General features: G+C 34.4%; 1 protein-coding gene across 1 annotated transcript; it reads left to right on the forward strand.

Annotated features, from left to right (window-relative positions):
* The first annotated feature begins 3376 nt into the window (after nucleotides 1-3376).
* Nucleotides 3377-4789, forward strand: LOC110736060 (E3 ubiquitin-protein ligase ATL6-like). Its single transcript, XM_021916209.1, has one exon. The coding sequence runs from the start codon at nucleotides 3541-3543 to the stop codon at nucleotides 4612-4614; it is 1074 nt and encodes a 357-aa protein (XP_021771901.1). The 5' UTR covers nucleotides 3377-3540; the 3' UTR covers nucleotides 4615-4789.
* The last annotated feature ends 8180 nt before the right edge of the window (nucleotides 4790-12969 follow it).

The following is a 12969-nucleotide window of genomic DNA, read 5'->3' on the forward strand; positions in this document are numbered from 1 at the left end:
ATTGGGCCACGTGTCGCCTTAGGATTGGACCACATATTGGGGTTTTTTTTTACCCTAAACAACTTCAGGCTATCAAAGGATGCTTGAGTGTTATGAAGTTTCTAAAAGGTGTGCAGTAGTTGATGCTTTTCAATGGCATTCTATTCACCAAAAATGCTACACACAGAACTATCTCACCCCAAAATCTTTTTGGAAGCTTAGACTGAAAACTGAGAGCTCTTCTAGTCTCTAGTAAAAGTCTATGCTTGCGTTCCATAACTCAATTCTGTTGTGGTGTGTCAGAACATCTAGTATGATGTACAATGCCATGTTTGATGTAGAATTGCTTCATTGGGCCTTTATTCAGCTCCAAGGCCTTATCAGACCTCACACATAAAATTTTAGAGTTAAATTGAGTGTGAACATATTGTGCAAAATTGATCCTGACGTTAACTGCTTCATTCTTAAATTTGAGCAAATGAATCCAAGTATATCTGGTGTAATCATCAACAATAGTCAAGAATAGATTGTATCCATTATAAGTTTGATCCGTAACAGGACCCCAAACATCAATATGATTGAGCTCAAAAGGCTTACATGACTTTATTGAACTCTTAAAGAAAGACTTTCTAGGCTGCCTGGCAGCAGGAAAAATTTTGCACAAGAAACTATCAGTAGAATCTTTGATATGCCAAGGCAAAATATGCTTGAAATTATGAAAAGGTGAATAGCCTAACCTAAGATGCCATAATTTTGCTATCTTAGTGGCATTACTTGCTTGATTCCAACTATTATTATTACAAGACTTAGAAACTTGACTAGACAAAACACTACTTGTAGGCAACTTCTGATCTTCAATGTAATATAAACCAGCATGTTGATTACCAAGAAGCATTGAACTCTGTGAAAGGCCCTGATCAAAACATGCAATATATGTGAATAAAACTACACAATTCATATCCTTGCAAAGTTTGGGAACATAAAGCAGATTAAAATTGAAAGCAGGAACATGTAATACATCAGTCAGATGTATAGCATTATTGACAACAAATGCGCCTATAGGTAGAACTTCAACCATACTTCCATATGGGATAGTTATGGTATTATTTTAGCCTGTTAACTTTCTATAGGAAGTGAACATGCTTAAATTGGTGCACATATGGTCTGTAGCACCACTGTCAATCAACCAACCAACATTTAGTCAAGATGAAAAACGGAATTTACTTGCCAGATTAGCCTGAGCATCAACATTAGCGTTTGATGCCTGGTTAGCTGCAGTATCTGTATTCTGCTTGCCTAGTAACTCCAGAAGGTGATTATACTGATCCATTGTGATGACAAGTCCTTTGACTTGATTAGTCTGACCTTCTGCAGCTCCATTAAAGGTAGGCTCAGTTTTTTGTGCAACAGCTGCTACTCCTCTCCCTTTATGCCATACATTTCTCTTAAAATCTTTAGGATATCCATGCAATTTCCAGCAATTGTCAATAGAATGACCAGGTCGGTTACAATTATTGCAATAAGTTGGTACAGGTTTCCTGTCTCCTGTCATGACTGTAAGATTGTTTTCAGCTTGACAGCTAGATCTATATTCTTGAGGTTTGAAACCTTTGTTCTGTAATCTGTCATTGAACTTCATGGTTGAAGCAAAAACCATGGAATCACTCGAGCCTTGATTAGCAATATGCATAGTGCTAAGTTCTTTGTACCTTTCCTCTTGAATCAATAACCTATAAGCTTGACTCAAGTTCGGCAGAGGACTCATCATCAAGATGTTGCCTCTGACTACACCATAGTGTTCATTCAGCTTCATAAAAAATTGCAACAATCTCTAGTCTTGCTGCAGCTTGAAAATCTTCTAAGTTAGATTGCATGTGCACTGGTTACTAAATTTGTTTGAATTTCAACAATCAACAAACAAGTTCTAAGAAGAATAATGATGATTCTTCTAAGAAAGGAACAAATTGTACACTAATCAATCAGCTATAAACTGTAATCAAACTACTTCTGGTAGAATTGCAGGAGAAAAACTGAATCAAAATTTGCAGAAAAATTTGATACCTCAAAATCAAATGCAGTCTGGCGAAAAATTCCTGAAGATCAAGCTAAGAAAGATTGCAGAAGCTTAGAAAAACAGCAATAAACAATCAGAATTGAGCTACTTGAGCTCTGATACCATGTTAAAATCTGGAATTTAGTAGATTTCTTCTAAGTTTTGATGAACTAATTTCTAGTTTTAGAGAAAGAAAAAATAGAAGAAGAGAATTTGATTAATCAAGGAGAATTTTTTTTTTATATTGAATGAATTAATATTACAGCACTAAACCTTTATTTATAATACAACTCTAACAGAATTTACAAAAGAATAAAGTTAGTTACAAAGTGTAACAGAATTCTGTTGTATCATAATTTTGTTAGAGTAATGTTGAGCTGGCAAATCCAGCAGGTTGAGGAGAAACTTCTAGGTTGATCTAGAATCATCTAGGAGCTTCTAGAATTGCTGTAATAAGGAGAGAAGATAGAGCTCGTGCTATCTCACTTGTTGCTTCATGTTGGCATGTAGGATCTGGAGCACAGACTTGGTGTGATGCTGCAACAACAGCACACTTAGTGTCACCAATATTAGTTGGTAAATGGTAGCTGCTTTGATAAATTGGTAATTAGCGGTTTGTATTAACTGTTTTGACTAGTTATTAGTTATTTTAGAGTATATATACAACAACCAAAAAACTCTTAACCGAACATCCCAAAGAGCCTTTTGTCATGGTCAAACAATTCTTTTTGATCCAAAAAAATACTCTTAACCAAACACCAAATTGTACAGTTTTGAGGGAAATATTATTCCGTACAAAACTACATTACATTAAACTTCATAAAATATTGAACATTTTAAGTACATTTAACATTTTTAAAAAAACCTAGCTTGTATTGTTATTAATATTATTATTTTGTTTTAGAGAAAATCTAGCTTGTAATGTTATTGAGTAATATATGTAATTCTATGCACAATAAGATTTCTCATGCATATACAACGATTACATCATGTAACTATGGAACCATTTTATCATAGTCTCGGAAAAAGGGGAATTTTGGAAATTATTAAACAACTTGTTTTAGAAAATTGTTTAATTGATTATTTATGGTTAATTTCTTAGTTGCACCATCTAGCATATATGCAACGGCTACATAGAATAGGATATTTTCTATATTATGTAAACAGACACTAGTAACATTCATGTAGTCAATTCTTGATGGTGTCAATTCATTTGGAAAAAAATAATCAAATTATTTACTAATTCTCAATTATACTTGGGCCGACCATACTAAAATGACAGGATTACTAAAATTCTATGTTGGCATCACGATATTAATTAATCCATATTATGGTACCTTTCTCTTGACTAAGTAATCTTGTTTCACTATCTTTAATTATTATAACATCAAAATTACCCGTATTAGCTTACCCCTTGCTAAATTCCTATCTCTATTTCGTCCTCTTTGTCTTCATTTTCTGTGCTCAGATGTAAATTCTCCTAAATTTCTGAAGTTCTCTACTTCGGAATGACTATCATTACTACTCTTTCCTCCATCCTTTTGTTATTCCTCCTGAGCCAACCTACTCGAGCTCAGACGGGCAAGCCCGAGTCTAACTCGGACTCGCCCTATGACGGACATGATTCCCATCCATCCATTTTATCGATTATTTTAAACCTTGTGGCTGTTTTCTTTTTTATTGCAATTTTCGGGTTTTTAATCCGGTTTTGTACCACCGACACGTCCACGGACAACAATGTGGTCACACGGTCTAATTCATTGAGGCGATCGCGTGGGCTAGACGTGGAAGTCATCGAGGGCTTCCCGATTTTGGACTACGCGGCTGTTAAGGCCGCGAAGATTGGGAAAGGCGCGCTGGAATGCGCCGTATGTCTTATGGAGTTCGAGGACGATGACACTTTACGTTTGATACCTAGGTGTGACCATGTGTTTCATCCTGAATGTATTGATGCATGGCTTGTAGGTCACACTACTTGTCCCGTTTGTCGTTGTAACCTTGCTGAAAAAGTTGATAACGACGTCGTTTTAGAACAAACTCTAGTAAACGACGTCGTTATAAGGGTGGATGAAGTAAGAGAGAGTAACGACCATCAGAATAATGAAGAAAATAATTCGATGGAGCGACCGCATTTACATGGACGAATAAGGAGGAGCCGTACGATGATGAGGAGCCTATCATTTGGACGGCCAAGATGGTTTGGTAAATTGGTTAGATCGTTATCGACTGGACACGTGGAGGTAAAACAGTTGGAGAATACGGAAAGATTTACCCTAAGATTACCGGATGATGTAAGGAAGCAAATAATGAGCGGAAAGTTGCAAAAGAGAAATGGTACAAGAGGGTTGTTTGGTAGTCTTAGAGGTCGAGCTCGCCGGTCCGGTCAGTGGGGGTTTTCGTTGACACCGCCTTTTTTAACTCCAGCCCGGTCTTTGAAGTCTCTTGATGGTGAGGCCACTAGACCAACTCGCAGCCGAGGTAGCTCTATGGGTGGTTGTTCTAGCCTAGAGAATGTAAGTACAAGTCGTGAAATTTCTTTGTGTAATGATATACAAGCCGAGTTGAATCAATTGCCTGTCTAAGCTTACAAATGATTTGAGCTGGAGCTGAGGGATCTTGGTTTGTCTTGGCTCAAAGGGTACTCCAAATACATTGTTGGTAATTAATGCCATGTAAATTCTAATTTTTGCTTACCAAAAAGTTAAAAAAAAAAAAAGAAAGAAAAAAAGAAAAAAAGAAAAAAAAAATGAAAAAGAAAAGCAATATATTTCTTTTTTTATATATGTATACGGAGTATATTTCAAAAATGTATATATGTATCCGAAGTATATATGTTATTTTTGTTAGTCTGGTGGTCAAATGATTCATAAAGATATCATGACAATCTATTTGAAAAATATCACGAAAAACTATTTTGATATTTTGAAAAAGAAAAACAAAAAGAAAATCTTCATATTCAAAATATTTTGTCTTTGTTTGGATGTAGAACTAACATGACCAAAGAATTTAGAGAATATACAAGTTTCTAAGTTCTTCAACAAATAGACGTTAATTACATGTTTGATATGTATGTCCATGTTATGTCTCATCAAAGTCTTTCGTTATTTCATTGTATAAGAATACCGATAATTCTTCGTGTTTTATATAACGAAGGACCAAAATTAGGAAATTAAATCTAGCAATTTGATATACTTGTACTACATACATCTAATTGCGACCGCGTTTTTTATGCTGATTACGTTGATACATGGGTAGTATATACTAGCTAGTAAGGCAGATCACAGTGCTTTTTGTAACTAAAATAAAGTCACAACTCCAGCATGAGGGATCACAAGTCACAAACGACGCCGTTTAGAAGTTGGAGAAGACAATGAGAAGCAGTCGCAGAATGAGGATCCATCGTTTTTTGGGTGGCCAAGATTGATGAGGATTGGAGGTTATTATCAATGTCGTTCTCTATGGGTGATGATCCATTCCAACCTTGGAAGGATATGAGATTATGACAAGCATACATTTAGGCTAGAAAAATTCTTGATGGACAAATTTAAATTTACTCTAATATATATATATATATATATATATATATATATATATATATATATATATATATATATATATATATATATATATATATATGTTTTTTGAAATCAATTTACTCTCTCATATCATATATACCTATGAATCTATATTAATTAGGGGTGAGCAAAAATTTCGGGTACCCAGAATTCGAACCGGAACCGGCGGGTCCGGAATCGGAATTAGACCCAGTGGTTTCAATTCCGGGTAATAAATTAAGGACCCGGTTGCAATCGGTTCCAATTCCAATTCTCAATTTTTTGTAACCGAAACCGGTTGGATACCCGGTTACCCAACATATATTTAACTAAAAAAAAATATGTTGAATGTATCTAGTTAATAAAATAATAAAAAATATTAATGTCTTACATAAATAAAATAGCTCAATGCATATAAAAATATAAGTATTAAACGCTAAAAATGAAAATAAACCAAAAAATATTATGATTTGTATTATATTTTAACAAGTATGTATATAAGTTGGTACCCGAAACCGGAACTGATACCCGGTGGAACCAATTCCAATTCCTAAATTTTAGGGCCCGGTTGTACCAGTTTCCATTCTGGTTCCGAATTTTAGGACCCGGTCCCAACCAATTCCGAGTCCGGATCCTAAAATTTTGACCGGGTACCCGTTTTGCTCACCCCTAATGTTAATTGATTGGGATTATAAGCTTTGTTTTGTTTGATGTAAAACATTTTCAGTGAAAAGTTAGTTTTTATAGAAAACATATTTTAAGGAAATTCACATTTTGCAAATAAATTTTCCTTTGTTTGGTTCCTTACAAGAAAAGTTATGGAGAAATTAACAATAGGAGTATAAATGTAAGGATGGATGAGAGGAAAGTAAAAGGAGGTAAGGAACAAAGAGGAAGGAAAATGTGGCTTCCCTTAGCTTGTTTTGTAAAGGAAAATGTATTCCATCATTAAAAATGCAAATTTCCACTATTAATTGGGAAAATTGTTTTCCGCCTCTTCACAAAAAAATGAAAAAAATTGGAAAAATCATTTTACATCAAACCAAATGGAGCCTTCTCTCTTACGGAATAATAGATACTCAATTTTTTTTCTTAATTCAAACAATCTGCCATTTTATTTAATATTTATTGTTATATGTCTATTCAAATTTAACCAGATACGTTTTGCCCTCAAAAAAAATTTAACCAGATGCGAATAATAATATAAGAACGAAGGAAGAATTAAGAAAAAGAACTTTATGCGTCACATAGAATATTAATCTATCTTACTTTATTTGTGCTTAGATGTAGTATCCACACATATGGTAATTAAGATTAACCTTGCTAGCTTAGCTTTGGTGTCCAAAAAAAAAAAAAATAAATAAATAAATAAAATAAAATAAAATAAAAAAAGATTAACCTTGCTAGCTACACTACCATAGAGATATGATCTTATCAATCAATTTGCTCTTGATGATAACTTTCAATGTATTCATCAAGCCTTCAATAAATTGCTAATGATCGAATTGGGTCTTAACAAGCATACTCATTCCCTAAAGCAAGCTAAGGCTTATACCCGATTCGTTGAAGAAACACACAATTTAGAACCATGGTGTTATTGGCACCATACCCAATCTTTGGTGATTGCCATCAATTGAAACTTCAGCCCTAGTAGGCATATCTCGGGGAGGACCATCGCCAACCACGACTAAATTAGCTCGACAAAAGGGACAAGTGCCATGGGAACGCAACCAAGTATCAATGCAATCTACTTGGAATACATGGCCACACTTAGGCAACAAACGCAACATTTCATTTTCCTCAAACACCTCCAAACATACTACACACTCCCCTGTCATTTTCACTTTCGTATTTATATCTATATCTATATCTATATTTATATCTGTATCCATAGACTTATTCAGATAGGTGAACTTTGGGAAGTGATCATCAATGACAGAAGCCTCAAGGCCTTGTCGTGGTTGATGGGAGATTGTGGGCCTCGTAGAAAGGTTAGGATGACCAAAGCAAATTCGATAATAACGATGCATAATGGCGTAAATTAGTAGGGCTGAGAGCATACACAAGAAAACGTATAAGGTGATAAAGTAGGAAAAAAAACATGGCGGATGATCCATTCATTTTCTTGGTATATGAATAAAAATGAATAATCTTCTATAGGCTCGCCCCTGTTCTAATATATATTTTCTTTTAATGGTGATATTTGGTTGTTGTTCAATTGATGCAAAATAATTTTGACATCAGGTCAAAATATATATGGTTTATATGATTATTTTCATATATGAAGTGATTCATTTATGGAAAAATATCATGGTATATCATGGCAGGAAGGATATTATAATAGTATATCAGTATCACATTGATGTCATCATATTATATATATCACTAGCTAATAAAGTCCTGCTGTCAGGTCAAAAAACATCGACACTTGGCATTTCATGAATTTGCCAAGCGCGCCATACAAACAGTAATAATGCGTAAACATGTCATGTTAGACGTTAGCTCACAAAATTGTAATTTTTGCATCATAAAATTTGTATTCAAAAATGCTTTAAATTAAGATCTGATATGTTTTACCATTTATGAGCATTTTATTTCAATTTAACAAATATGAAAAAAATAATAAAATAAAAAAAGATTACAAGTATAATTCTAAATTTCTAAGATACATTTATTTTTTTAATCAGATACATACTTTGTAATAATTTTAAATCTTAACAATAATAAGATACTAATATATGAAAGTTTAAAATTCTAAATGTAATAGAATAATATTGATACATGTACAATGCTCAACCTTAAAGTCATAATTACGTCCTTGTACTCCTTTCATCTCCTTTTTTTTTGCCCCATAAGTGTATGTTCATTTTATTAATTTTTGATTGTATAAAGTTCTTAAGAAAGAATGATGATGGGTCTAAAATATTATATGTGAGAGGAAAATAATGATCCCTAAGCTATTTACTTGTAAAGGTGTATGATGGAGCAAAATAAAAGTGATACCCCTAAAAAGAAAGTGCAGCAAAAATAAGGAATGTATGGAGTAGTGTCTAAAAAATACTACAAGCATTACCTGCTTAACACCCATTAAATGTAAAATTAGCACAATAATAAATAATTATATATATTTTTTTGTATTTGATTTAAATATATTTGTCTAATAAGGATATCTACGATATTTACTTGATGTTAATCATTCTACTAATTACTAATAAAACTACTAAAAGTAACGTTGATAGGACATCACCGACCACATATTAATCGACAACAAAATAATCCAATATAAACACATTTAAATAAAAAATAAAAACAACCAATTAGCATAGACTATGATTAAGAAAGAACTATCATTAATAAAGTAATCATCATTCATAGAGCAAGTTATAAACCACCTAACAGTTATTAAAGCTTTAAAATCAAATAAGTAAAAAAAAAAAACCTAGAACCTATTACTAGATTTTTTCTTTTTTTTTTATTTTTAATATAAATTGTTTTACATTATATCAAATTAATCAGTCATATTCTCATATATTAGTTTTTTTATTTTCATACTAGATACAATTGTAAACCAAAAATTAGACGATTAACATTTAGGAAAAAAAATAAGGTAAAAGAGCCAGGTTGGAGCTGGACCTTACTCAGACCTACAAGGTCTGGGTAAGGGTTTTAAAATTTTAGACCCTAATAAGACTTTGAATAGAGTATGAGTATGGATAAAAAAATTCCGCTTCGAATCCGGGTATTGCTAAACTCTTCCCAAATCCTACCGATTACCATCCCTAATTTAAATACAAAATATCTACAAATGGTAAATCACAAATTCGACCTCAAATCTAACTACTTTGCACATATAGTCATATACCATGCACGCAGTTTTAGCCCTCGGCTAAAACCTCATTGGTTATAGCATTTTTTAGTAATGGCACAACCAATTATCGCACGTTCTCTACCACCAACTTACACCTGCGTGTTCCCAACACCGGTAAGAGGGTGGTCCGGCAAGAGAATAGCCCGACAAACAGGACACGTGACGTGCATTCGTAGCCAAGTATCAACACAATCAGCATGAAAAACATGTCCACACTTAGGCAACAAACGTACCATTTCCTTCTCCTCGAACGCACCTAAACACACCGCACATTCACCCGTTGTCTTCATCTGCGACTTTAATCCATCATCTTGATCAAACCTCGCCGAGTAGGAGAACTTAGGGAAGGTTTCGATGATTGAGTTCTCGAGGCCTCGAGGTAGCTCATGACTGGTTGTTGGAGACACAACAATGGATTGTCGTACGACTTGTCTAAGGTAATTCGTTTCTCTATAACGCCGGCATATAACGGAGAATGCCCAAACAATTATTAATGAACACAATATGATGTAGAAGATAACACTCATAATAAAACTTACGATTGGTGGTCTGTCCATTTTGCAACTTTATCTTTAGCCTTACTTTTCTCAACAACATTGGTTATAGTTGATCACTTAAATTTATTGCTATAAATGGTGATTAGTTGATCATCTTAGAATGTTTCGTTGTATTCCCTTAATTATTTCTTCAATACCCTTGTAACTTGTTAATTGAACATATATTATAGTCCAGTTGGAAATTTTGACGGTCTCATAATATAGTTTATTATGTGCGTATATTGAGTACTTTTTCTGGTTGCCTTTTTCTTTCTTGTTTCGTGCACAAGTCTATGTAGTACTTTATTAAGATTGGATCCATTCAATGATAAAAATAATTCTAGTGGAAATTCAGAGAAAGAGTAAACGAAGCATATATAATTATCAATTTGATCGTTATAAGGGTTTGAAATATATAAATACGAAAATGATATTGACTTGTATGTTGTAAGGAAGACTTTGGTTATTAGTTCGAGTTTTGGATTAAACAAGCAGCATAAGATAGCATGTAATTTAGCCTTGGGGTCGATTCGAGAACACTTCTGATGCCTAATTAAACTAGGTTAATGAAGGAAAAAGACTAGATTTTTCTAGTCTTGAGTGCACAACTATCATATTAGATGAGCATAATTTGGGCTCCAACCCCATTTGTCAAAGCTCTTATTTATTTGCCCCATAATACATTTTGAATTTTTTGGTTGTCTCTTACAAATTGTCCTATTTCTTTATATTGTAATATGTCATCACGACTAAACCATTTACCCACTTGTACACTCCCAAGTCCCAACCCAAAGCATAGTTTAATTTTTTTTCCAAACCTTAATTAGTTTATATTCCCTTTGTTATTTTTAAGTGTCCTTGACGAGCACATTTGTCAACTCAAAACTCTAACTCAAAATATTAGTAAGTATAAATTATAAAATATTATTATTCGACAAGTGACAACTATACATTTAGACGATTATATATATTTTGATCTTATGTATAGAGTACGTTTAAACATTGTTACAAGGTATGGATCTAAGATTTAAATAGGCCAAATCTCCTTTCGATTAGGTGAGCCTTGATGGGCTTATTTATCAGCAGGCTCAATCTACTCCCTTCTTTTCTGTATATGGCTAGTTGCACTTGCAAGTTATGAATATGGTTAGTTATGTATCATTAACAACATTAATAGAATACGTAGTATTAAGGAAAAAATTAAAAAAAAAAAAACAAAAAATCAAAGTACTCCCTTCTTTTCTATGAGTAATTAATTGTAACAGTTTGATTGGTATAATTGACTGTTAATATTTGCAATTATATACGATTAAGAATTAGGCCAAATTTAAAAATAACACCTGTAAAAACACCCAATTTTGATTATAACACCAAAACATTTCGAAATTTTATTATAACACCACTTAAAATCCCAAAATTTTGGTTTCACCACCCACTAACGGATTTTTGGATGGAAACCGTTAGTGGAACCCACTAGGGACACATGTCAGTTGTTTATTGGCTTAAAAATAAAAATTATTAAAAATTAAAATTAAATTTAAAAAAAAAAAAAAAAAAACCCTAAACTCTATCCCAGCCACCAGCCCCACCACCGCCGACCGTCACTACACCGCCGGAGACCCCCACTGCCGTCGGATTCCCTTCCTTCACCAGCGAAACCACCGGCCGTCACCCCCACCAACATCAGCCCCCCTGTAAATCCCCTTCCCCTTTCCTTCTCCCCAAAAAATCACCCCCACCCACCACAACCCTCCGCGAAAACCACCTAGCCCCTTCGCCTCCTTCAGACCCACAAACAAACCCCGAGACCCGACGCGAACCACCACTCCTCCTCCTACCCACGACCCACGACCCTCCTTTTCTATCTCCTCTGAATCTCCGAATCAGAAAGTGATTTCGATTCAGGTGCATGGGGGTTAGGGTTTCGGTTCAGCTAATGGTGGGAGGGGCGGAAACTAGACGGGAGAAAGAGATAGGGGCTGAAAACGGGGCGGTGGTAGGGATGCTGGCTAGGTTTAAGTTTCGGCTGAGGTGGTGTGGTGGGGTTAGGATTTCGATGGAGGTGGAGGAGGTGGGGGTGGCTAGGCTGGTGTTTGGCGTGGTCTGGTTTCGCCGATTATGTGAGGGCAGGGGATGCCGGCGGCAGCGGCGGCTGGGGCAAGTGGTGCCGATGGTGGGGCTGGCTGGGTTAGGGGTTTTTTTTTAATTTTTTTTTTATTTTTAAGCCAATAAACAACTGACATGTGTCCCTAGTGGGTCCCACTAACGGTTTCCATCCAAAAATCCGTTAGTGGGTGGTGAAACCAAAATTTTGGGATTTTAAGTGGTGTTATAATACAAATTTCGAAATTTTTGGTGTTATAATCAAAATTGGGTGTTTTTGCAGGTGTTTTTTCAAATTTGGCCTAAAAATTATACAAACTTAATATAATTAAAATAAATATTGAGATTAATCTAAAAACATTTACATAATATTAATTTTTTATACTACTTATATAAAATGTAGTCAAAGTAAAGATGGTAAAATTGACAAATTATGTAAAAATATAAGTATTTTACAATTATATTTACAAACAACTTTTCTGAAAGTTCCTACATCAAAGTTAGCTCAAAATAGAAATCATTTCGTCATAAAATCAACTTTGATCTTCCTATAACAATTTACAAAAATAACCTCCTTATAATTGATCTTCTTACTAAAAGTCAACCCATTATCGTCCTCTACCATCGTTGACATTGATCACAACTTCTACCTGCGTAGGCTCCATGCCAGCCTGAGGGTTTTCCGGCGAGAGAATAGCCCGGCAAGACGGACACGTAGCGTGCATCCGTAACCAAGTATCGACACAATCAGCATGGAAAACATGTTCACACTTAGGCAACAAACGTAGCATCTCCTCCTCCTCAAACACACCTAAACAAACCGCACATTCACTCATCACCTTCAACTCTCTCTTTACTCCTAGACCGTGATCACCC

This window comes from Chenopodium quinoa, unplaced genomic scaffold (genome assembly GCF_001683475.1).
Source record: "Chenopodium quinoa cultivar QQ74 unplaced genomic scaffold, ASM168347v1, whole genome shotgun sequence".
In the NCBI taxonomy this organism is placed as follows: Eukaryota; Viridiplantae; Streptophyta; class Magnoliopsida; order Caryophyllales; family Amaranthaceae; genus Chenopodium; species Chenopodium quinoa.

Coding starts and splice junctions, on each gene's coding strand:
- LOC110736060 (XM_021916209.1), top strand. CDS start 3,541: ATGACTATCATTACTACTCTTTCCTCCATCCTTTTGTTATTCCTCCTG.